Source organism: Alligator mississippiensis, chromosome 1 (assembly GCF_030867095.1).
Source record: "Alligator mississippiensis isolate rAllMis1 chromosome 1, rAllMis1, whole genome shotgun sequence".
NCBI lineage: Eukaryota > Metazoa > Chordata > Crocodylia > Alligatoridae > Alligator > Alligator mississippiensis.
Window position 1 is genome coordinate 254,007,950 of NC_081824.1, and position 27,238 is coordinate 254,035,187.

General features: G+C 43.2%; 1 protein-coding gene across 4 annotated transcripts in view; it reads left to right on the forward strand.

The window, feature by feature from the left end:
* Nucleotides 1-27,238, forward strand: part of STXBP5L (syntaxin binding protein 5L) — a 390,570-nt gene that overhangs the window by 350,719 nt on the left and 12,613 nt on the right. For 2 of the 4 annotated variants that reach the window (XM_059720506.1, XM_059720507.1), the window contains 4 exons: nucleotides 4,867-5,037; nucleotides 20,442-20,540; nucleotides 24,549-24,788; nucleotides 26,195-26,555. In XM_059720506.1, coding sequence (XP_059576489.1) covers nucleotides 4,867-5,037; nucleotides 20,442-20,540; nucleotides 24,549-24,788; nucleotides 26,195-26,555 — 871 coding nt within the window. The remainder of the gene's footprint in view (nucleotides 1-4,866; nucleotides 5,038-20,441; nucleotides 20,541-24,548; nucleotides 24,789-26,194; nucleotides 26,556-27,238) is intronic. The other 2 variants (XM_006263508.4, XM_019476347.2) reach the window with 1 other exon arrangement.

Consider the following 27,238-nt stretch of genomic DNA (forward strand, 5'->3'; position numbering starts at 1 on the left):
TTGAAGTCTCCCATGACAACCATGCACTGAGAGCATGTAGCCTCAGCCAGTTCCCTGGAGAATTCCTGGTCAATCTCTTTTTCCTGGTTAGGAGGTCTATAACAGACTCCTACCATTGTGTCCCCTGTGCCACGTTCCCCATGTATTTTAACCCAGAGGGTCTCTAGTCACCCTCCCTGGGTGCCAATGTCAGGTTGCAGGGATGTGTAGCTATCCTTGACATAGAGAGCTACACCCCCACCCCTTTCATCTGCATGATCTCTCCTATACAAGGTATAGCTTTCTACACCCGTGGCCTAGTCATAGATGGAGTCCCACCAGGTATTCATTATCCCTATGAGATCATAGTCTTTTTTGTTTAGTAGGAGGACCGGTTCCTCCTGTTTGTTCCCCAAGCTCCAGGCATTGGTGTACAGACACGTAAGCATCCCATTGGGCGCCCTAGGCTTCCTCACATTCCCCAGAGGACACTGTTCCAGGGCTGGGGTAGGAGTGGAATCCCTTCAGTGGCCTAACCTGTTGGTTTTGTAGGTATTGCCTGGTGGGCTTGCTTTGGTGGTTGTCCACCCATCCCCTGGTGGGTTTAGTTTAAAGCCCGGTCAAGCAGGTCAGCCATTCTGACTGAGAAAAGCTTCCTCCCTGATGAAGTGAGGTGGAGGCCATCTCTTCCCAGCAGACTGCTGCCTCTCTCACCAAAGAGCGGACTGTGATTGTGGAAGCCAAAGCTTTCATGACAACACCAGCTCCTGCAGGGCACTTCACCCCTCTACCTCACTGTTCTGGTGAAAGAGAATCCTGAAACCTGATAATGGGGAGCCAGGGAAGCTCTGCTACCCCCAACCCCCTCCACCCATCCAAAAAATATCCTCCACCCCTTGTAGCACCCCCTAGCTGAAGACCTGCAGTTCTATGCAGCCACTGCAATTAAGCAGTTCAAGCAGGATGCAAGGAAGAAGTGGGGAGATGGGTGCCACAGGAACTGGAGGTATGTCCCCCAGCTGAAACAACTTCATTTTGAAATATTTCCAAACCTATTTCACTTAGAAACGTTTCAAAACTTAGTCCTTGAGATTGTCTGACCCTTCCTAGGTCCCCTTTTTCTTTTGCTTATAATCTTGCCACACTTAAACTGGTTTGGTTGAAATTGTTCATGCTGCATGTCTTCCTCAGGTGGATTTCTTTAAAACAAAAAAATTCAGCCAAAAATGGTTTGGCTGTTTCTAAGAATTAGGTTAAAGAAAAATGTATAGTTTTATCCACTTTAAAAAAAATTCTTGAAACCTCTTCTCTGAAATGCCACAAAACAGTGGTTCTCAACCTTTTTTGTACCAGGACCCATTTGTAAACATTGATAACCAGTTCTGACCCAGTGCCCCTTGCTCCCAAACCGCTGCTCCAGGCCCCACCCTTGCAGTGTGTGGGGCTGGGGTGGCTATGTGAGCTGGGGAGGTATATGGGGGGTGTGGGGGACCCCAAGCAGCCCCTCTCAGGCTGGAACTCTGCCAGCCTGCAAGAGAAAAGCCACAATTTCCCACATTTTTCTCCTTTAAAGAATAATCCATTTTTAAAGTCTGTTCATGACCCTTTCATATATTCTTGCGACCCACTTTTGGGTCATGACCCATGGGTTAAGAAACACTGCCATAGAACTCCAATATGTTGGAACAGAGACTTGAAATTTGGCAGAGAGATGAGATGGCTGTTGTGTAAGGGATGTGCATAGCCAGCCTTGGGGGTGGCAACATGGGCAACTGCCCAGGGCACTGTGGTCAGAGAGGCACCATGCATGCGAGCAACCTGGGCTTACAGCAGTGCTTTCCCCACACCCTGATTCAGGAGATCTCCACCCCATGCAGAAGTAGTGTCCAGCCCAACCCAACCCCTGCGTCCAGCCACTCCTGAGGAAGAGCAGGACCAGCCAGTGCAGGTGGCAGCAGTGCTGGCTTGGTGCCTGCCTGCCCATCTGCCTGACACACCATGCCGCTCTGCCTGCCCGCCAGACTGTACCCGGTGCCCCAGTAGCAACGTGTAGGGGGTGCATGTGCACCCCCTGAGAGCTGGTGCACCCCCTGTCAGGCCGCGCTCCCTGTTTAGCCAGAGGGCACGGGGGCAGGCAGAAGCACCAGTGCCCCCCCTGCAAGTGCTGACCAGGGAACGGGGCTGCCAGCAAAAGTGACAGCGCCATTTCCGGTAGGGGCTGTGGGACTTCCAGAAGCAGTGTGGCTGCTTTTTGCTGAGTGAGATCAGCCAGTAGTATCGGCTGCCCCTCCCCGCCCCCCAGTCACTGCCTGGTGTCGGGGGGCACGTGCCCTCCTTGACTCAAGAAGTACCAGTCACCCATGCTGTACCCCTGTGTGCCTACCTCTGCCTGCAGCAGCACTGCTGACTTGGAGGCTGGAAGTGGGGGCACTTGCCTATCCTGCACTCTCATTGCCTTGTCTGCCTGCAAAAGGAAGCAGCTTGATTCAAATACAGAAGACCAGGGAGAAGACAAAGGAATAGACTGGGACAATGGGTCTTGTGAAATGGGATCTGGAAGGGGAAGAGAAAAACTGCTACTAGATGCTGGTTTGGGAAAATTTGGGAGTGGCTGGGCAAGGAAACTGCAAATGGGCATTGGGGAAAAAGATTGGGAGCCACAAGAGGGAAGGTAGACTGGGACTGATTGGGCAGAGAATTGAAGTGAGACCTAGGAGAGAGAGGAGAGACCGGGACTGACTGGCTTAGGCCAGTGGTTCTCAAAATTGTTAGACTTGAGGGTCCCCTCAGAAAATGCCAGCTCATAGCTTTCACTCAATTTTTTTACTACAGAAAAATAATAAAGCAATTCTGTTTTGGAGAGCTCCAAGACTTCACAACACATCAGAATTTTTGACCAATGTGTCAAAAAAACCTATTTGAAGTCCCAGGGCTTATGTGTAAGTGTTTGAACACCTAGCAGTGCTAATATTATGCAGCAGCCTGCAACAACCTTGAAAGGATTTCATGGTGCCCTGGTTTAGAATCACTGGCTTAGAAAGTCTTTTTGTGGGAAAATAATGTGTGATCCTCTATGTCAAAACTGTCATTAGGCACATGTACAAATAAGCCAAATTAAGGTTTCATAGGGAGCCTTAATGTATCCATTTACTAACTTCTGGGTGTTTGATTTTGCAATCTTAAAAATGTTCTCATAGGAAAGTTTTGTATATACAAAATCATTTTATCCTGGTATAAAGTTTATCATTTTTTAGGAATATTAAAAGAAGAGGAATTTGAAGTTTCTATATAAAGTCTAAAAGTCTAATGGTATTATTTGAATAATCAAAATCTTAAAAGGTCCAGTTCTGATGTTAGTTATGTGTATGAGATTGACATTGTTATGATTTGTGATTATTGTACATGTTGCCAAATTCTGAATTTGTATTTTGTTCATTATATGTTATTTATATAAGTTATGATATAATTGTGTACCTGGCACTAAATGTGAATGATCTACAGACAAATACTTATTCAGTGGGAAAAAAAATTAGAATGGTTTGAAATAGCGTGCAAATTTAAAATGCTGTGATTTGTTTACTCACAAATAGGGCAAAGGCATTTCACAATTTAGGGAAGGAGGTGGAATTTGGGATGTAAATTATTCATTGTGAACTACTCATTCAGCTCTGATGTTCGCATTTAAGATTCAGTTACAACAAATGCCAATTCCAATTTAATTTAACATTGTCTGTGTTGTCTCACACTTGAGTACTCCTTTCACGGTAGCTTAAAGGATGTTTATTTAAGTTCAGATCCTGACATCGTGAGGCAGAAATAGCATTCAGTAATGTTCCTGTTATGTGAAGTATGAGGTGAAGAAGGAGTTTATGTTGCATTGTGTTATATATGAGCTATTGCCGAGCAAAATAAACATATATGATAGAAACAGAATATACCACTTGAAGAAATGGTGGCCTGTTCCAAATGTCCTCAAATAATGGCAGGTAGCTATTAGCCTCATTTGCACATGTGTATCTGCTTCTGGGATCGCTAACTGCAATCATTTGGAACCCCAGTGAACTCTGCCCAGTATAACGATAATATTATTAATATTATATTATAATTATAATCCTCAGTAATTTTTTAAACAAAAAAGCAGGCTGGTTTTCCAAATCATGCTATGCATGTTAGAAGTCACAACATTCACTGACACTCACTGTAAGCATTACCACTCATATCTCCATGAACTCTCTATCTGCATAGATCAAGAGACCACTTAGGGACTCAGACTCTCCAGCATACACAGCTAATATCCACAGTAATGTTTGATCTAGAAATAGTGGGTCTGATTCTCTTCTTGGATTTCAGTCAAGTCAGTGGAGTTACACCAGAGAAAAAACGATGCACAGGAAGAGTCAGTCAGGCCTGACTAGCTGACACTTTGATTGTTTGCCCCCTTTTATACGTAGAAAATAGTCACTCTTTTAAGGAAACAATGGGTGCGTCTACACATTCATTAATGTGCAGTGGCTACTGTGCATTAAATATAGTACTTGCAAAAGGAAGTACTAAATTAAATGTGCAGTAGGCTGCCCTACTGCGCATTAGTGCGATTGCTTTTTTCGTGAAGGTTAATGTACAGGAGAGTAATACTACTATGCATTAGCCTAATTGCATGGGTTTTGCCTTGACGCTGTAATGTGCAGTCAGTCAGTCTGCTGTGCATTAAGCATCTCAAGTAGACACACTCAGTGAGTGGTTCCTGTGATGTACTTGCAGAACAAATGCTTCTTTCTGTGGGAGGATTCATCTTCGGTTATTCCTAAGCATCAGCCTTTTCATCTCCCCTACATTCTAAAGGCAAGAACTGACACTCTTCCTTGAATCTTTTTATTTTTACAACAGACCATGTGAATGGGCACTGTACGAGCCCAACATCCCAGACTTGTGGGTCAGGAAAGCGACTCTCCAGTGCAGATGTCTCGAAGGCCAATCGCCGAGGACCAGGGAGGCCCCCATTCAGAAAAGCCCAGTCTGCAGCCTGCATGGAGATTTCTTTACCAGTCACAGCTGAAGGTGGGTGCCAGTGAGCATTCTCATTGGGTATGTGTTCGTTTCCCTTCTGCACAAGATGTGAAAGCAAAGGAGTTCCACGCCACTTAACATGGTCCCTGTCTTAGTCACTGCTCCTAACTGCTGTCTTCATTTGATTGTTTAGAATTAGAGTGATCCCTGTGTCTTAGTGTTGTTACTAACCAGCCTGCTGCTGAGCTCTGTGCTAGCTAGGATTGTGGTACACTAAGCTCCTGCCTTCCTTATGCCCCTGGATGCTTTGCTCTAGGAAAGCAATTCCTTGTAGGAGCTTATGTACAGTAATTCGGATAACGAGACATCAATGGCTTAACGTTGCCTGTCCCTGTTTATGAGCAGAGGGGTGTAGTTAGCCATATTAGTCTGCAGTCAAGCAGAAGGCTGGGCAGATTTGTACCTTGATAGACTAACTAAATTAGAGAGAGAGAGAGATAGCAGAAGCTTTCATGAGCTGGAGCTTACATCATCAAATGGTGTGGAAGGATGTGCACAGAGCAGTGTATAGAATGAAAAGAGTGGTCTGAATGCAAAAAATAGGAAGTGAGAGGAAGATGGGGAGGGAAAGCAGGAGGAGGGCAATGCTGGAAGAGGCATAGAAGCAAAGAAGCCATAGGAACAAAGAGCTCACAAAAGCTAATCCAGGTAATGGGATAAGAATCTATAGTCCCTGTTTATACTATAATTAACACAATCCACAATCTGTGGATGATTTCTTGTTCCATAATTTCCAGTTCAAATCAGTCTTTAAAAGTTTGCTGCCTATGAACAGCTACCCTGAGGTCAGCGATGGAGTGGCCAGGGAGGTTCAAGTGTTCTGCCACAAATCTTTTTGTCTTTCTGGAGCTAACATCAGATCAGTTTTCATTCATTCTTTCTACCTTCCTATCTTTTGTATTCAAATCACTCTCCATTCTATATACTGCTCTGTGCATGTCTTTTGACAGCATCTGATGAATCTACTCTGCCTTTTGCCTGTTTATTGAGAATTAATGCCCTTTCTGTCCCCAACAATTCCCTTCCTTTTTGCCCCTGGTACCATGGCTTGCAAGGGGATCCTTGTAAGGTAGCCCATCCACATCTTCAAGAGTTCCTGCATCAGGGGGATCTTTCCCAGCTGGATTCAGATCTTGTAAGGCCCATTTATGTGTGTTACTCCAGTCCTTTTACTCATTATATAGGAAAGAGAGAGCAAAGGTGAGGATTGCTCATATACTACTTCGTTGTAGAAAATACTTCTTTACATGTGTAAAAAAAGGTTTCTTTGTATATATAATCTGAAGAAAACACCCAAGCTCTCTCCTACAACTGGAGTGTTTCACCAGTAGAGGAATGCTGGTATACTGTACTGAGAAAGCAGTCCCAGTACAGACATTGGCACAAAAGTGCACTGCACCAGTACAGTAAAGCCACCCTTGCCCACCAGTAACACAAGTTATACCAGAAAAAAGTATAGTTTTTACCAGTACAATGATTTCTACAGTAGAGACTTCTGCTGGCACAACTGTGGCAGTCAGGGATCATATGTGTTCACACCGCAGACCAATAGAGCCCAGCTGGCTGAAATATTTAGCATTAACCTGGCTATAACACAAAGTCAGAGTATAGTCCCATGATGGCCAATCTTTCTGTCATGTGGGCCATAAAATAAGCCCTCCCCCTCCCCAAAGTCATATCTGACAGGGTCTGCACCCTGCAGTAACAGCAGTGGAGGCAGGGACTTGAGTTTCAGCCTTGCAGAGAAGCAGGAGGTGGTTCCCAGGACCAGGGAAGGGTTAGCCTGGCTCTAGGCAGCAACACCTCTCACAGGTGGTGTCGCTGCCTAGAGCCAGGCTAACCCTTCCCTGGTCCTGCAACCGTCACTGTTTTAAATGACAAGCAAGGATCCAAAGCCCTGAATTCATCAGTGGCTGCAGGACCAGGTTGACCTGGCTCTTGGCAGTGACACCTAATACCTCCTCTCACAGCAGCATCCTACCCTACTCCATGTGGCCAAAGGCTTGAGGCCCTGAATCCGTTCTGGCTCACGTTCCCCACATGGCAGCCACCCATAACTTTTATGGCCTGTGTGCTGCAGGTTAGCTTCCCTTGGTATAGTCTCTGAAGAACATATAACAAATGTATGATATTCCAGTCCCCTCATGACCATCTGCCTGACCTCTATCCCAGGGAAGATCTTGGAAAAAATTATCAAAGAGACCATTCCCAACAAACTGGCTAATGGCAACATCCTGAGGGATAGCCGGCATGGGTTTGTTGCAGGTAGGTCTTGCCTGACCAATCTCATCTCCTTCTGTGACCAGGTGACCTATCACCTGGACAAGGGAGAAGAGATTGATGTCATATATCTTGATTTTAAAAAAGCCTTCGATCTGGTATCCCATGATCATCTCATAGAAAAACTTGCCAACTGCAGTCTCAGCTACATCACAGTCTGATGGCTGGGAAATTGGCTCCGAGGTCAGACCCAGAGAGTGGTAGTTGATGAAAGTCAATCAGTGTGGTGCGCCGTGACCAGTGGGGTCCCCCAAGGCTCCGTCCTTGGGCCTGTACTCTTTAACATCTTCATTAATTATGTGGACATTGGTATCAGAAGCAGACTAGCCAAATTCGCCGATGACACCAAACTTTGGGGTAAAACGTCCACACCCAAGGACAGGATGTGATCCAGGCCGACCTTGACAGGCTCAGAAAATGGGCAGATGAAAACCTGATGACTTTCAACACTGAAAAATGCAAGGTACTATACCTTGGGAAGAAAAACTCGCAGTATGCTTATCAGCTCAGCAGTGCTACACTTGCTAGCACCACAACTGAAAGGGACTTGGGAGTCATGATTGACCATAAGATAAATATGAGCCACCAATGTGATGCTGCAGCTTGTAAAGTGAGCAAAACTATGGCTTGCATCCATAGATGCTTCTCAAGCAGTTCCCAGGATGTCATCCTCCCACTGTACTCGGCCTTGGTGAGGCCACAGCTGGAGTACTGCATACGATTCTGGGCTCCACAATTTAAAAAGGATGTGGAGAAGCTTGAGAGAGTCCAGAGGAGAGCCACGCGCATGATCAGAGGGCAAGAGAATAGGCCTTATGATGAAAGGCTGAGAGCCATGAGACTCTTCAGCTTGGAAAAGCACAGGCTCAGGGGGGACCTGGTGGCTGCCTATAAGTATATAAGGGATGTCCATCAGGATCTGGGGGAATGCCTGTTCACCAGAGCGCCCCAAGGGATGACAAGGTCAAACAGTCACAAACTCCTCCAAGACCATTTCAGGCTGGACAAGAACTTCTTTACTGTCCAAGCCCCTAAGGCCTGGCACAGACTGCCACCAGAGGTGGTGCAAGCACCACTCTGGACTCCTTCAAGAGACATTTGGACGTTTATCTTTCTGGGATCCTATGACCCCAGCTGACTTCCTGCCCCTGGGGCAGGGGGCTGGGCTCGATGATCTTCCGAGGTCCCTTCCACCCCTAATGTCTGTGAAATCTATTAAATATTTAGCCCTGGTCAAAAAATAAGCCTTCTGCAAACTTAAATGTAACTTTAAGCTAATCAGTGGTTCAGTTCTGGTCTGGAGTGAGACACATCTGTGGTTATTATATACCGTTAATGAATAATAACAGCCCTCTCCTGTGAATTCACACAAGTGCTTTTTCAATATTTCTTATTAGCAGTCACAGTAATAAAACATATCTCTCCTATGGCACTTTTTGACAATAAATTACAAGGCACCTTGCTGAGTTGGTAAGTAGCAAATTATAATAGAGATCTGTTTTATCAGTTAAAGTTTTAAACCATTCCAGAGATAATTATTTAACTTTCCTTGTCAGTAAGGGATCGTTGAAATTTCATTGATAACAGCAAAAGAATATTTAAAATTGTTGGTGGTGGTCAGTGAAATGGTATCACTAATATTTTAATTCTCACTAATGTCACTGAAATGCACTTTACCCAGTATTCCCTACCACAGTTAATAGAAGACTAGTCTGATTAGGGTATTTTACAATAAACTCTATGTATATGAGTATGCTTGTATATGTATGTATAATATATGTGCACACACCTGTTTCAAACATGCATACAACACTGCTGTTCAATTGACTAAAATGACCAGCCTGCTTGTGACTTATACTGTCTTGTTAATACTGGCATGAAACTGTTCTTTTAAAAGACTTGCATTTTGGAAACAAACCCAGGGTGTTATGTCCATGCATTTAGGTTAAACACTAGAAAAAGAATTCTGCCGCATTTGCTCTTTTGCTTTTCAGTTTTAGTAACTGATAAGCACTGAATGAATGACACTCAACAGCTCTTCACGCATCTCGAATTTTTGCATGCATTGCTTTGACCTATCTCAGTGGGGGGCTTATATTAAATGCTGTAGCAGAGAGTGATGTGGTTTAAAAAACAACAGGATTTGAGAGAGAAAATATTGAGAACAAATACTTTGTCCAGAATAACTCATTATAGTTCAGACTGACTGAAATCCCTTTGGCCAAGCTGTTAAGAAACTGTGCTAAGCTTTTCTTGACTGGATGTCAATATTTCACCCATAGTATAGGAATTTATGCTACACTAAGCAGCAGATGCAATTTGCAAGAACTGACTGACTGTTCTCTGAAGTGGTGAACCAGAGTATAAATTTTATTCCCTTGCTACATTAAAGAAAAAGAAATGGTGTTTCCAAGTCAGAACAAGGACATCTATTTGGTAAAAATGTATTTATTCCATTCTTATTAGGTGTGAGAAGAACTTTTAATGGGTCTTTACAGATTACTGTATGAGTAACTTTAAGCGCTTGTCATGCAGTCATGCATAGCAAACATCCTTCAATGAAAAGTTGGATACCTGTTTCTAAGGGGTCTCCTACTACACTGAGTCTCTGCTAATGACTTTAATTTCCCCTTTCAATGCCTGCTGTTTCTCCCACTGGATCATTGATTCAATAAGATAATCAAATTCATCTACTAACCCCAATATGCTTAAAATAATAAATGAACCATATTTTTCCACATTGCACAATAACCACTTAACCTGATCTGACCTTTTCATACAATGAAAAAAGTTGCATATTCCCAGAGTATCCATTATTTTTCAGTTGAACTTTATACTAGAGATTCGTTTTCCTTATTACCTTGCAGATGTCTTGCAGATTCTTCTTGCCTCTTGGTTTGAGGGGGATCCTTTTGGCAAAGAAATATCTCACCTAAAATGCTTCTGATGAGTCCCTCCATTAGTTAGACTGGCTTGGGAAGGAGAACTATGTAATCTTTTGCTCATCTAGCTATTTCAAACTATTCTGCTTCATATATGATATGATCTTTTACAGACTCCTTGAGAAAGAAACAACTAAAATATTTCATAGTAACAGAGAGATGGTGAATTTAGCTTGATCTTGAAAGCTTTAAAGCTTTTCAGATATGAGTAGGATTTTTTAAATACCTCCCTGAGCCAACAGACACTGCCTTCTGACTATTATCTCAGCTTCAGAGCCTGTTTTTCCAAAGGAATAATTTGTAGATCAGATTTTTCATTTGTTAACATTTGTCACTGGACAGCTAGTACAGTATTTCTCATATGCTTCTCATGCTATTTAAACTTGACAAACTTTCCAGAATGACTTCTGGCTTATCAGCTTTCATACATGTGTTATTTTCATAGCTGCACTAATAAGCTCACTGGCTTCTGAACTTGTCGTCTAACGAGACAAGTAAGAGAATCTTGCCAGCTGGTAATAGCCTGTTATTGATCCTGAACAATTCTGCCCTTCATTCTTCTGACAAATCTGCTTCCATTTTGGTGCATTAAAATATTTCTCGTTAGCACCATGTAATTTATCAGAAACCTTTGGTATAACAAATTCCATTTCAGCATTTAGTTTCCTAAATGAGTCCTCTGTGACTGTAACTGAGTTTCAGAATTATACACCTTAAAGTCAAAATCCTTTCCTTGTGTTCTAAATAACAGCTTGGATTGTTAAAAATGACCAAATTTTTACAACCTAACATACATTTTGCAGCAGATGCTGTTTATATTGTATAATTATTTATATAACACTTTTTTATTGCTCTCAGATTAGAAAATGAAACTAGCCTTATCACTTTCATTTTTAGGTTCTCATTCATTGTCTGGGATAAAAATACTGCAAGAGAAGCACTGCTGCTTATTTTAATGTGCTGCCTTTGAAATCAAACATCAGGAATAAGGCTCCTGCCCCAGCTCTGGGCCCAGCTGCCTCCTTCCTCTGGGTGCAGGAACTCCTAAGGATTTTGGATAAAACAAGTTGACACAGAATGGGGTTGTATTAACATTTTAACTAAACTTCTGTGGCAAGGCTACCTCAGCCCACTTGGCCTGCCCAGGATCTTTCTCTTGCACAGATCTCAGACTGCAGAAGGAGTCTTCCACAGAGGGTCTAGATAGACAGCACTTTAACACTAGGGTAATCAGCCTTTACCCTAGTGCAAAAAAGGAGCAGACAAATTACATAAATCCTTACACTGGTATAATTTTGTTCAATCCAGTGAAGAAATGTGGTGCAGAACTAGAATTTGGCAAAACCATACCAGTGTACGTGACACTGGGTCAGTGATGTTATAGCTTTGATGGTCCAGGAAATATAGGAGAGTCAGGGGGATTTTTTTTATATTGGAACAACTATATACTTGGGAGATAGGCAGGCCAAGTTCTTTGAGTAGATGTAATATTTTTTATTAGACTACCTGAGTAGTAGGAAAAAAAATATTTGCAAGCTTTTGGGTGCAGCCACCCTTCTTCAGGCACAGGATGTCTCGACTGTACTATGCCTGAAGAAGGATGGCTGTGCCTGAAAGCTTGCTAAGAACTTTCTTCCAACTACTCAGTTGGTCTAATACAAGATATCACATCTACTCAAAGAACTTTACCTGCCTATGTCCATAGACCAACATGGCTACAATAAAAAACACAGTATACTTGGGAGAGAAGTTTGACCATCTGTCAGGCACGTACTGCCCTCCCTCAAGTCACTAGCCTAGTGTTGTCTCTCCGCAGCTTATCCAAAGTAAACATTTGTTCAAGACAAATAAGCTATAAATACTGCTACTCCACCAGCTGCTGACAAGGCACTGTAATAGTGGCTACTGTATGCAGGTATCCTGGTTGTCTGTCTACTCTGGATCTTAGTATAACTATTATGTCAGTAGAAATATGTCTTCTCTCCTGGCCTAAGAGACAATGCTACAAAATCCTCCAAGTCCATTTTCCACATGGAAGAGGGGAGATCCAAACATGGACAATGATCTCAGTGTGGTTGAAGTGGCTCAAGATGTGTTTCTTTATGTAAGATATGCACCGTCAGTCCAAAATGATTTTTGTTTGTAACTTAAGGAAAATATTGACACAAAGGGCCTGTCTACTCTGAGTGTGGGAAGACTACCAAGAAGCACACTCAAGCCATTCCTGCCCAGCATGTACCAAACCCCAGCAATTTATCAGTCTAGCTAACTGACTATGCCTAAAAAAGAGAACCAGAGATTTGCTCTGGTCTCGGGGCTATAGTCAGCTAGCTACAGTGACCAATTCCTGGGCTTTGGTATATGCTGCATAGGATCAGGAGGTCAAGGCAGAGGTCCTAGACTCTATAGGGGAGCAATGTAGACCTGCCCTAAAGAACAAGAGTAGGATGCCATGGGCAAACCCTGTGTGTGTGCATGTACACTCCTCTGTGAACCAGTGCTCAGAAATTGCTTTGACGGCATATTTGTCAATAGCTACTGTCTTTGAACTATAATGATTCTACAATAGCACAGGCAATAACCCATTAGCTGCTGAGTTGGAAGTACCATCTAGAAGCCTATCTTTGCTGTTCCTGGGGGTTTTCATTGTCATTGTACAGGTGTTAACAATATCAATTCATAAATACTATCAGGAGCATTCTAGATGTCTTCAAAAAATTGCCTGCCTCTTTCATGTGTTCAGGTGTTTTCCCTTCCTTCCAATCTTCCCTGTTTAGTTATGGCTAGGGCCTAGTTTAAATCGCAATTTTGCATTTCTTGTGAAAATCATGAAATTAAGTGATTTGCTTGAAAAATGTGAGTTGCAACAAAATGCCACAGTATGGCTGCTTGCTGGGGAACTCCCATATCGTGGCATTTCATAGCAAATCGCATTTGTCAATTCGCACTAGGTACAGGAAGGGCTGTCTGCTCCTCCAGGCTGGAAAACTGGGATGCTGGGGGTTGGGAGCAGGGGGAGAGAACACACACATGGAGGAGCAAACAGTCCCCCTCCCCCCCGGTGCCAGAGTCATCTGCCAGGGCAGCCCCCAGATACCCCAACTCCCCATGCCTCAGTTTTTCCACCTGGAGGAACAAACAACCCTCCCCTACCTGGTGCCAGGGCTGTCTGCCAAGGCAGCCCTCAAGTGCCCCCAGCCCCTCTCTGCCACCCAGTTTTCCTATCCAGAGGAGCAAACAGCCCTTCCCCTACCCATCTCAAAACTTTCTCCTCCCCCTGTCCCTTTTCAGCTGCAGTGAGAGGCCTTGGGAGCAAAGCCTCTTCTGTTGCAATTAAACCTGGCCCTAAACCTGTCCTCTCAGCTAATCAGGAGCCTTGGGGGTTGGGAAGGGGGCGCCATGATCTGGGCATGAAAATGGCCATGATCAAGCCACAATATTAGTGGGTTGGCCAATGACTTAAACCAGGCGCTAGTTATGGCATATTGCCTTGTCATAGATGCTGTGGTTGTTACACTGGCAGATATCAGTCACTTTCTATTTTACATCTTTTGTTTGCTTATCTTTGCAGGGGGGCTACCTGGCATTCTTATTATACCAGGGTTTTTATACTTTTTAGTGTGTGCCTTTTTAATTGCTCCACAGTTACTTATCTGTGGCTGGAAAGCCTTGTTCAGTATTATAACTAAGATTTTTATCCTTCTTGTAAGCCCTGAATAGGTGCTTCTAAGAAGGCAGTAGGAAGTGTATTGCTGTTCTTTGGTAGGGCTAAGTAGAGGCCTCTTGAAGCTGCCTCAGTCTTTTTTCTTTGAGACAAATTCTGTTTCCAAATGTATATAAGTTTGAAGTGGTATGTTTGAACTGAAAGTCAACAAGAGCTGCCAAGGTGCACTGTTAACGGAAGTTGGGCCATTATTTGTAATTAACTGTTCTGGAATTCCATGACACATACAATGACATTTCCATTTTTACAGGCCCAATACACTTTTATGCTTGAAGGATCTTTCATCCAGCCAGCCATCTAAAATTACTAACGGTCTTGAAAGGCTGAGTAATCTTGTGTTTCTGACCTCAGCTTGTCAAAATGTGTCTTGGAAATGGAACAGGGGTGTAGGTTGTAGCCATGTTGGTCTAAGGACATAGGCAGACAAGGTTCTTTGGGTGAATCTGATATCTTTTATTAGACCAACTTAAATAGTTGGAAAACAATTATTAAGCAAGCTTTTGGGTTCAAAAACCCTTTGTCAGGCTAAGGAAGTTTCAGCAGTTGGAAGAGCACACACCAACTGCTGAAACTTCCTTAGCCTGATGAAGGGTTTTTGAATCCAAAAGCTTGCTTAATAATTGTTTGGTCTGAAGTTGGTCTAATAAAAGATATCAGATTCACCCAAAGAACCTTGTCTTGGAAATGGAAGGGTTTGAGTTATACACCTTCCTCCTTTCATTCTTTATAGCTATTTTGATAGCATGACTGCTATGAGAAGCTGCTCGCACGCCCTACAGTTTGTATTCAATTAGTCGTTTGCACTTCTGTGATCATTTTTAGAAGTCTAGATACTGCCATGGACCAGGGTTTCTGTATTATAGCATACACAGCCTTAGGGCCTATCTCCACCTTGACCAGACTGGCTACAAATCCATTTGTGAAGCCACTTATAATCACAAAGAAATCTTAGCATTTTTTTTTTTTCAATCTAAATATAAAGCTGTTTCCATAGTCTATACTTAAGAAGCATAAGACACTGGGCTATTTTCTTGAAAAAGCAGAGCGCCGCCTCCCTCCCCCCATGGGCTATTAAACTCTTTGCTGATGGACATATATGTTAGTGCCAGTGCTTCTGTGACAATTTTTTTAAATCTCCAAAACAGGTTTTGCTAATTATTCTAATTACATTCATCACCGTCATTAAGTTACATTCTAACTGTGATAAATTACAGTTCAGTAGCTTAAGTATCTAGGCATCTACAGGAATCTCTGTTAGGCCTCCTTCTTTCGAGGGTCTTTCCTTTTGCTTTTACCTTTCTCAGGCCCCTTGTGATAGAGTTGAAACCAAGTCTGCCTTTTGTTTCTCTAAAATTCTTCCTTAGCCCTGGAGAAAATCACACCTTTTTAATTTTATTATTGCCCCAGATCATCAGATCTCAGTGCTTCCTTCCACCCCATGTAGAGACTTGAAGGCTTTGCAACAGGGAGCTTTTCTGCATCTCAGACTGTTGCATTTTCAAATGGCCTTGATTCTGCACTAGTTACACACAAAAGCTTAGACCTGAATCTTTTCCCACAGACTCAACCTTTTCTTTTCTCTTCATTTAAAAAAATAGCTGCTATTCATAAAACATCTAGCAAGCTCCTAAAGAAGGGAACAGATCCTTCTTTATCAGGAAAATTATGCAGCAGCTGTGAGAAGGGAAAACTTCCTACATAGATGACAGCAAATGTTGGCCTTCAGTACCAGGATGTGTGGGCTGAACAGACCCCATTCTCCCCTATGCCGATACTATTGTCTCTTTCCACAGACAAAACCCAAGTGTTTGATGATTACTTAAGATTCCTTCCCAGCTCACCCAATCAAATGGATGTTTATCAAAACCTTGAACTCGGGAACGTGGACAGCTAATCTACACAATGCCTCCAAGATCAGTGCTGGCTATAGCTGAGCTCTCCATCTCCAGCACTGTAGGGTCTGGAGCAAGTGGAAGAGAAAGTGGGCACAGAAACATTCTTTGTTTCCCAGTGGGGAAAACTATCAGGATGCCAAGGGGCATAAGCTTAGTTCAGCTCATGAATCAGGTCAATTGTGGTAGCATTTTACATTTATTTTGCACAGGTGTAACCAGCAATAAAAGGAGAAAGAAGTGGGGAAGGCCTTAAGCACCCCTGGGAAGGGCCTGTTCTGTCTACTCCCACTGATCTCATCCCTGCCATATACCATGTTCACAAATGCAGGTTCATAACTTGAATGTGCTTGATGAATGCTTATGGCACAAGCTGCGAAACTTGAAAGAAGGGGCTGTTGAATTCTAAGAGCAAATCACCATTGGGATGAGGGGGATTTTCCCAGAGTCTGGTGAAGTCCTTCCATTTCTGCCCACTGCTAACTCAGGTCAAATAAGGATTACTAATTTGCCCTAGGACAAAGGCTTTTATTCCAGGATCCTCCAGATATTTGAGCCCATTGTTCCACCATAAGAACCTACAAAGCATCCAAATAAACACTTTGTCCTGGGACAATCAAGACTAATTCAAATTAATTGCCATTCAAACTGCATGTGTAAATGATTGTCCCACCTTACTCAGTGCAAGTCAAAACAAAGTTTGGTTGGGGGCTGGGGGAAAGGCGTGGGTCCTCTGCTGCAGGCAAGCTCCGTGGGCTCCTGCAAGCAAGCTCAATCCTCCCTCGCACCCAGCCCCACAGGCCAATGGTGGGGGGGGCTTTAACTCATGGCACTTTACATAAAACACCATGAGTTAGAGTGGGGGCCTGCACATCAGTTAATGCTCCTTGTGCCCCATCACAAACTACCCAACTTGAGCCCTGTGCTACATATTCAGTAAATTGTTTCAAAGCAGAGTAATAACATTTCTAGCAAAGTGCACTGGTGTAAATTTGCTCAGTGGTATTGCATCCTTCCTTGGGTTTTTTTTTATTATGAAAAATTATTTTTTGTTTACCTTAGAAAACAAACAAACCATTCCCATTCATTCCTGCTTCTCTGCCTGTAGCAGAGGACCCACACCTCTTGGCATGTACATGGGAATTTTCACAGGCAAAGGAGGACTTTTTGTTAAAATTTTTGGTAACCCACTGTTGTCTTGAGTTTAAGTAAACAAGGGGAAGGGATCTGAGACTATTTCCTCAGTGTGGTTCTTCTCATATACAGATTCCCATTTTCCTTATTTCTTAAGTAAATAAAAATGGAAGGCTGTTAACTAAGAACATTTGGTATTAGGAAGAAGCTTCTATGCATGTGATTAAGGACTGATACAAACTGCTCAGAGAATTTTGGACTCTCACTCCAAGTTTTTAAGCTCAGGTCTGGGATGGTTTAGACAGGGATGATGCCTGCTTGAGCAGAGGATTACATTAAGTGACATCCTGACATCCCTTCCAGTCCTATTTTTCTATGGCTATGATTCTGTCCTGCAGTTATCCAATATCTGCTTTAATGCAAGATACTCTCTATATGCCTGTCAGGCCTGGCCTCTCTTGGTCAGCTATCTGGTACATGTAAACCAGTACAGCCTGTTCCATGGTCAGGTTGTCGGTGACTAAACTGGTGCCCCCGCCTGGGCTAGCCTGGGTGAGGAGGGTGTGTGGACACCCAGCAGGGCTAAAAGCAAAGCCTGTCAAGTTCAGATGAGCTCCCTTTGAGCCAACAGCCATCCATACCTGGAGAGGAGATAGGCACCACAGGTCATTTAGTCTGAAGGATCACTTACGATGCACAGCATTTAAGGTGCGCCAACTGTCGCAGCAGCCTCAGGACTGACTTGACTTGACTCTCTATATGATTCCACATTAAGATGGTGAAATATTCTAAACTTATTGAATACTAAGGTCAAGTTTTGCACTGTACGTTGAGTATTTCAATTTTGCAATTATTCCATTTGCCTACCATTAATTGTAACAAGAAGAAATTGTTTTCCAGTATCCAAGTTAATTTTAAAACTTCTTTCAAGCTGAAGTTCCCTAGTGCTTCTGAAGCTCCAATTAGCATATCTCAAGGAGTTGTACACATACAGGTCAGGGAACTGTATTCATATTTCTGATATTAATATTACATGTCAAAAGCTATTCCAAGTGTTTTTCAAATATGAAGTATTTCATAGTTTCTGTACATACTAATAGGTATAATACACACAAGTATGCAAGTGAAAAACCCATCAGAGCTTGTTTCACTGTAAATGTTCCAGACTGCATTTCTTAATGCAAAATGACATGGTTTGGCTCCTACCCTATATGAGGAGTTAACTTTTTCCTCTATCATTCTTTTATACTCTTCTACCCTAGTGTGCTTCACCTAAAATCTTACAAAAATATGCCTGCTATATAAACAACATAACTGAAACAGAAATTGATATTGTGTGAGCTGGTATTTTAGGTTGTGATAAGCAGTTTGGGACTCTGGCCTAAGCTCTACAGTGTTTGTTTCTTTAAATCAAATAAGATCTCAAATTAAAACCCTAGATGCCAACAGTTGAAATTCTAAAAGTGCCTTAATCCTAAATTCAGATCATGACCATACTGTTTTGAATGTGAAAACATTTTAATCATATCAGTAAAGACAAGTGGCTCATACAGTAGACACTGACAGACACTATTAAATACCAGTATTTAACATCTACAGAACTTAAGTGCCTGTTGCAATGAAAGTGCATAACTGCGTCTTGTGCTTCATATCAAATGGCATTTTTGCTTTCACTGTCTCTTTTTATGGTTTTAAAACAGGCCAAACAAAAACCCAGGCCTAAATTTACCCACACTCTAGAGGAAGCAGAATAGAGATTAAAAAAAACAAACATTGTGGCTTAAGTTTGTATGTTCTTAAAGAGCTGGAACCTTTGTCGTTTTACACCAGTTTTACACCAGTATAAATCCATTGAAATCATTGGAGCTACCACAATTTCAACTGGTACAATGTGGTGGAGAATAAGGTGTTAAATATCTTTAGCAACTATTAAATAATGTTGAGGCCTGTTCCTGTTAGGCCTGGGCATCTCACCTGATCGGGTTCTAGGATACTAGATTTAGGAGTGAGTTCACATTCGTACCAAAGCAGTCCAAAGGCCAAAACAGGGAAATGTGCCTGAATCAGTTCAGCGGGCTCTCTAAAATTCCCAATAATTTTGCATTGGCACTTTTTTGTGCTTAAAACAGCTTCTGCTGCTTTCTAGTGCATTGTTTTAAAACATAATGGAGCTTTAGAGTGGCAATAGTAAAATGCGTTTAGAGATGTTTCTTTAGCCAGATATATGTGTACTGCTCTTATTGTTTGAATACCCTGTGATGTTAGCTCCTATCCTTTTGCTCCTCTGTGTTGCTGAAGCATTGCCGTCAGTGATTTGGTTCAGTCCCTGTCTATGTCTGTGTGGTGATTCTGTCTCTGAAATAATATTTGAAGATTAATTTTATGGATGTTTGTTTACAATCACTATCTGAGATCTGCCCCGGTTTAAATCGGTAATTTGGATATTTATGAAATAGTGGATTTCATTAAAACAAAATGTATTAAAATTTTGACAAGCGAGCATTTTGATATTGTCACAGGCTTCTGTTATATCACAGATTTAGGGCTTGGAACTTACAGAAATATGCAAACACAGAGTGTATAAATATTTTTGACTGCCTAGCTTTGCTTCCAGATTTTCCTGGTTTTGTATACAGTATTGATGTCATTCTTAAACAGAATTTATAAACAGATCAGTACAAAATTGATTAATTTAACACTGCACATTATAAAACTACAAATGAACAGTAAGTAGTTCACTATAGATTACAGGTCTCTTATAGTGAATGTATATCATACAGTGAAAATGTTCATCTTGGTCATTGGTATTTTTCTTGCGTTCTGTGTACTGAGTGATACTTTTTGCTTTCACAATTTCTAACCATAAAAATGAAGGATTTTATGCTTCCTCGTTAGTCTTGATTCTGTTATTTTGACATAATCACAATAACACCACCACTGAAGAGATGATACAGGGATATATTCCCCTTTCAAAGCCCTTGCATCAGTAAATGTGTATAGAGAAAGGAGAATATTCCCCTTGTGCATAAATCAAAAGCACCCACGTTCATTTTCATTACCATTCTCATTTTTTTTAACTGCATGGGGAAGTGAGGAAACTGCAGTGTTATTCCCAATAAGCCAAGAGAAAAAAATATTTGCTAAGAGGGTTGTTCAGCAAGGGTGGCAAGATTGGGTTTTATTTCAAAAGACTTGAACTAAAAGACAGAAAATACTATTCTTGAATTATTTTTTGAACACTCCAAAAAACAAAATCAAACCTCCTTCTAAAGTCACCAGCACACTGCAGCAGGACTACTGTGTCAGCCAAGGAAACCGTGCTAGGATTGTAACTGCTCGGGGCTGCTTTCATATAAATGTCATGATGATGGTTGGCTCAATTGTTCTTGTCCTTTTGCAATGCATGCATTTTTGTGGCAGTAGGTTACATTTCCAGACGGGCAATGCTTCAGCAATTACATGGAATCAGTACATTCTCACACGACGAGCGTCACTTTACTGCTTGCTCATGGATGGACAAAGGTAAGACTTGAAAAAAATGGCTTCCTTTTTAGCATGTTAGTTGAAGTATCCTGTTTTTTTTTCTGCCATGGTGAGGTGGGTAACAGAGGTCCCATGTTTTGGTGACATCATGCACAGTTAAAGCACTGATGTTATTTATTAGCATCATTTTTCCATAAACTAACTCCTGTTTACAGCTGGAATGTAAAATAGCAGTCAGTGTAATGTTCTGAAAGATAAGATGGTTCATGCTGGTCAAACCATGTCTAGATAACTCAGTCCAGGCATGGAGCAGAGCTGAGGAAACACTGAGGGGAATGAACACAGTTATTTATAGATTCATAGTTGTTAGGGGCTGGAAGGCACCTCGCAAGATCATCGGGTCCAGCCCCACTGCACTAGGCAGGAAAGACAACTGGGGTCTTTCCTGAAGTGGGCAGTGCCATTCTGATGGACTTGCTAGTTATTTTGCTGATTCTCATAATTTAATACTACTGTACTGTATGTAGAGCAGTTGTACATGGTACATGTTGTTATGCACTAGTTATGTATCAGGTAAGCAAACCTTAGCTCTCACGTGCCTGTGGTCCAATGCCACCAGCACTTTGCAAACTGTAGTACAAGAAGCACCTGTTGGGAGGTCCAAATGATTTGGCTTGTCATCATCGCTACTCCTCCCATGCTTCTAGCTGCTTTTCCAGGTGTCCAGGAAAGACCTGGAGATCTATTAGCATTAGTGGAAACGAGAAGGAAGAGCAGGTAGATTTCCCTGGAGGAGACGTTCTGAGGCTAGCTCCTCTTCTTAGTGCTGTCAGCCAACATCACCTCAAGAGAGGTGCATAAGGGCAAAAATGGAAGCAATCTTGAACTGGGAGAAGTGACAGCTGACCAAACTGTAACCACACTACAGCTGCTGCTAGTTTGGGGGTAAATTTGTGAAGGAGACCAAAAGGAGCAGGAGCCACAATACTGGGAGCTGATGCCCCACAGGTTCAATAACTCAGTCACTCACCTGGGCTGCCAGTGCGGATTAGTTCTTTGTTCATGAAGGGGATGATGTCTCTGAGGCCTTTGGAGTTGTCAACAGATACTGCTGCTGTCTGTGCTGGGGTGAACATTTGAGAGTGTTTGAGTGTCTAACCGATGGAGAGACCTCAGTGTTAGATCTGTAGCACAAGTTCATGGAGAAGTTCTTGGGGAGAGAACTGAAGAGACTCAGGGACCCCAAGGCAGGGAATGAATACAGAGGCTTAGGCAGCTGGTTGGGGGAATTTGCAGTCCCTGCTATTATGTGTTTTCTTGAGAAAGCAGATTGTGAAAGAAAATTCAGTTGCAGAAATTGGGGAAAAGCCTCCAGACTTTCATGGCCTTTTCCCTCATTGTCTATGAGGATAGAGAGATATGCTCCCATTGAGGCCAAAGGTCTGGATCTCCCAGTAGGAAAAGAATCTGTAAAATAGAAGGGAAAATGGTAGCCCACCCAAAGGACTGGTATACCCAGGCAGTGGTGCAGGGGGCATAGTATAGCTTGATTGCTCCTTGAGATTTCAGAGTCCATATAGATCTCCAGTGTCTGCAGACACATCGGGGCCTATCCATGTAAGTGGGCCTGGCCTATATAAAACAAGGGGGAGGGGGCAGGGAATGACATTCAGTCTATCTTGAGTTCCAGGGTGTATCCATGAGAAACCCTGATACTGGCTCATGACTAGGGAGAAAAACTTGTTGCAGATGTCAGGTCCTCCCATCACTCCAGAAGTTGGAGAGTTAGGTTATGCAGAAAGGTAATCAGAGAGTGTGCCCTTTGCATAGTGCTAGGGGGAAGCTGGCAGCATTTGCCTGTACCTGTTAGCAGGTATCAGTCTGGCTGGAAAAACCTGTGATGGCTTTTGCTGACCCACTGAGGAAGGTGCTTTTATACCACTCTTGGACAAAAAACAAAAGGGTGTCTAGGGAGGGGACTCAGAGCATGATCTCTGAGGAGGGTCCCATCCCCCCAGGAGAGGCCTATAATGAATTTTATAATAGTTAATAAAGTGAAACTCCAGGAAGGGGGAGAGTTTTTTTTGCTTTGTTTTAGAGCAGCCTGAGAACCTCACATAGTGATTGTGACCTTTCTCAAGTTAGGTTTTTCTGTTCAGAAATGTTCAGTGACACCAAAGTTTGAGCGATGTGTCATGCTGATCTTTTGAAATTCAATCTGAGCAGTGTATTTAATGGAAAATAGCATGGCATGTTCCCAAAAGTGTCCCCAAGATTATACCCATTAATGTCAATTCTGCTAAGAGGTATTAGTTAATTGTACTGCACGAGAGCAAGGAACATTTCTTCTTATTGAAAGGAAGGAAAAAACCCTGTGACACATGCAAATGGCACATCAGATATTTTAAGTGCTCTGTATGTCGCCTACACAGGTTGCACAGACGTATTTGTCCTTCCTGTGTCTTTTGCAGTCTGAATACTATTGTAATGGAATTTTACCCTATCCTGTCATTAGTGCTACCTGTTAAAGGGGAATATATTTAAATACATTTTGCGGTATAGGGAAGGTGGTGTTTGGCATTCTCAAGCTCTCTGCCTATCCAGGACTGGGGCAGCTCTTCAACCAACAGCTGGCAGAGTGCATGCTTAGCAAGTCTGTGGATGACACCAAGTTGGTGGAATTGCAGACACTCCGGAGGGCAGGGATAGGCTCCAGAATGACTGGATAGACTGGAAAAATGGTCCACAAGCAACTAGACTGGATTCACCAAGGACTGTGAAAAATCCTGCATTTGGAACAGAATAACCGTGCGCACACATATAGATTGGGGAATGACTGGCTTGGTTGCAGTGCTGCTGAGAAGGACTTGGGGATTACGGTGGACCATAGGCTGAATATGAGCCAACAGTGTGCTTTTGTTACCAAAGAAAGCCAGCAGCATCCTGGGTTGTATTAACAGGAGCACCATTTGCAAATCAAGGGAAGTGATTCTTCCACTCTATTCAGCAGTGGTGAAGCCTCACCTGGAGTGTCCAGTTTTGAGCCCCCCACTTCAAGAAAAAAGTGGACAGTTTAAAAAGAGTCCAGCACAGAGCAACAAAAATGATTAGGGTTCTGGGAGGTGAGAGTTATGAAGAAAGGTTGAAAGAGCAAGGGTTATTTGGCCTGGAGAAGAGAAGATTGAGGTGGGATTTGATAAGTCTCCAAATACCTGAAGGGTGATTATAGAGAGGATGGAGATGGGCTTTTCTCTGTGGCTGGAGGGGACAGGATAAGGAGAAAAAGGTCCTTGGGGTCTCACCCTGTAGGCATGAGCTGGGAGAGGGGACAGTATGTGTCTATCCCTAACTGACAGTCACTGTTGCCTTCAACCTAATACCAAGCCTTCAATCCTGTACTGTTGTCTTAACTCGGCTCAGGAACTGAGTGATGATTACTTCACTCCACTGAGTAGGAAGGTGGGATTGATTTGCATTAAGAGATGTTCCTGCTCCTACACAATAAGTAAAACCAAGGTCAGGTGAAGGGCAAGAAAATCTCTTCCCCAAGAGCTGCTGCTGCTGCTATCACAAGCAAAGGAGGGTTGTTCTAAACTCAACGTAAGTAGTACCCCTGTGTGAGACATAGGCCACAAGACAGCAGTGCTGGCACTGAGCCCTTCTTTCCTGCCCCATAAAGACAAGATACATGGCTTAATTTTACATGGATTGGTAATGTGTGGGTCTGGAATTATTTCATGCAGCTTAAAAGAGGTCCTTTGAGCCACAAGACTGGAGCAAATTCCAATTAGTTTATGCAAATCTCTGTAATAAGCAGCTATTTCTGACATGCAGCTGGAGAGATTCCACTGCATCTTTACACGGCTATTTCTGCACTACCAAGAAATTAATACCAAGCATCAAAATATTCACCCAGTTTGCAGCAAGCCAAATAATCCCTGTTCTCAGGCATTTGCATTTTCTGTGCAAATACATGCTCATGTATGTGAGCGCGCTCTGGTCCTGCCCACTCATATCTGCTTTGTTGTATTTGCCCTGTCTAAACAGAAAACCGAGAAAACTCCTTCAGCCGTTCCCGAAGCTCAAGTGTCTCCAGCATCGACAAGGAGTCAAAGGAAACGATCACATCTTTGTACTTCATGGAGTCCTTTGCCCGGAAGAATGACTCTGCTCTCTCCCCCTGTCTGTGGGTTGGAACAGGCCTTGGTATGGTCTTAATCCTCTCCCTCAATCTGCCACCTAATGATGATTTAAGACTGACAGAGCCAGTCATGGTGTCTCCGAGTGGTAAGAGTCCTTGTTTTCCTGTTCTTTGTCTTGTTAGTAAGGGAGGGCATGTGGCTGAAAGCCCTGCTCTCGTGAATATATTTACCCATAATAGTTCATTACACTGAGAGGGTACAGCCGGAAGGGTACAAAGAGATGCTCACAGCAATGCTGGCTGCAATGTACAGAGATACGGCAGCCTGTAGTGTCAGTTCTGAAGATCAAAGCTTGTGTAAAAACCCATGCATCCCCTGCAAGGACCTGGAAACTGGAAGAGTTTTTTTCAGGTTGCAAAAACAGATACTTTACCCACTAGGAAGGAGGTACCTTTGGGATGCCACTGAGTTTGTCAGGAGTCAAACAAAGACAGATAGTAAACAAAATATCTGTAATCTCTAGAAGAAGGCGTCTTTAGTTTTGTTAATAACGTCTGACACAGACGTCAATTTTAGAATGTCAAGTTCGTTACCAACATGAATCATTACTCAAAGCCCTCTGTGATGTAAGGAGCTGCTCCTGTTTTGTAGAGGGGCCAGCAGAGGTTCAGAAGATGAATGACTTTTTCAGTATTAAAGAGAGAGCCAGAAATAAAGCCCTAACTTGAGAGCTCCTGACTGCTAATCCTTTACTGCCTCCCTAGGACATAACTCCCTCTTAGGACAGTCTCAGCGGTAGGATTGAAAAAGCTAACATTTTGTACCAAGGAGTTTGAGAAATGAGGCAGGCCTGAGTTTCATACATGGTTAGGAATCTTAGTATTGCAAGAACATTGATGCTCACAATGGATATTGAATTGGGAGGAGGCACAGACAAGGGCAGGGTGGGGGCATGAGAGAGCAGAAGTGGGGCAGAAAAACAGAAATTTGGTTGCTTGGAAGAGATGAGTGTATAACTCAAGGAGAAACAGACACTGTATGAGAGGGGACACTTGGAAAACGGAAAACCTACAGTTGCCAGTAGGAGCAGATTGACCGTGAGTTTAAGGAGATGTGTCCAGAAAAAAAGCTAATGGAAATACAGGCTGCATGCATGGACATATCTGGCCACCAAGCAGAGAGGTTGTAGTCCTGTGCCCACATCTAGAGTACTGTGATCAGTTTAGGGGTTTCATCACCAGAAAGCTACTAAGGAACAGGAGGGGGTCCAGAGAACAGCAGACTGATTTGGGGCGGGCGGGAATAAGTTACAGGGAAAGAGCCACAGACACTGGTGACAGAGGTCATGGAGGGGGCTGAACACCCAGGAAATGGATTCAGCAGTCTTAAAGGGCAGCAGCCAGGAAAAATGGGAGGAGTGAGTTGCACCGTTCTGTGAAATGTGCCAAAAAGGAAAGCCTAGATGCTCCTGCATGGTGATGTGCAAGGGCAGTGCTGACAACTGGCTGTGTGGAAGCTCATGTGCCCATAAGAGAGCGCCTTGTTTTACAGGTACGGTTCTGACGTTGAAGGGAGCAGTGCTGACCTTTGCACGCTTGGACTGCATGGGAGCGCTGATCCACCCGCCATATGAAGTGTGGAGAGACCCAAACAGCACAGACGACAATGAGAAAACAAGAAAGAGGAAACTTGTCATGCACTCCCCTTCCGCCTCCCAGGACATGGGCGAGCACCAGTTTGCAGTTGTCTGCTCAGAGAAACAAGCCAAAGTCTTCTCACTGCCTTCCCAGACATGCCTTTACATTCATAACATCACAGAAACATCCTTTCTGCTGCGAGCAGACGTGGTGACCCTCTGTAACAGCGTCTGCCTGGCTTGCTTCTGCGCCAACGGGCATATCATGACACTGAGGTACTTCCCTAATCCTGTCAGGTAGCAAAACAGGGAAAGGCAATGGTGTCAAATGCTGTGGGATGAGCGGCAGCACCATGGTGATCCAGGGCAGGAAGCATGTTTCCAGGGGTGGATATTGCACAAGAAGCTTGTGTGAATTTACAGCTCTCTGGCTACTCTGCAGTGACTCTCCACATGGGCACGTCAGCCCAATCTGTTTGTGGGAGACAGGTTGCTCCTCTTTGAAGCTGGAGCAGGTGACTTTGCCCAAAGGCCACTCTGGCTACACATTAGGAGTGTCCACAAGGGGGGTAGTGGGACTAGTCCTAAACCACTTCTGTGCTGTAATCCACAGCCTAGTTCAGGGGGCAGTAATTTCCCTGTGTAGAGCAAACCTGGATGTTTTTAGTGTGCACACATTTCAAAGAAAGCCATTAAGAGTTTTGCTCTAGTAGAGAAGATCTCTGGGTTAGAAAGCCATCTCACCACCTAGTGCCTAGATTGCATTTGACAGTGAGAGTGTATCACAGAAGTACCAGCTCCTGCTTGCTGGATAATGTCCATTTAGCCTAGCTAGCTTCAGCCACTTAAGACTTGCTGCAGTTAACCACCAAGTTGAGTGGGTTGCTAAGTTACATCACATTACTAAGTTACAAAATGTGGTTCCCAGAAAGCACAAAGCCACCTGTGTGCAGTAAAAT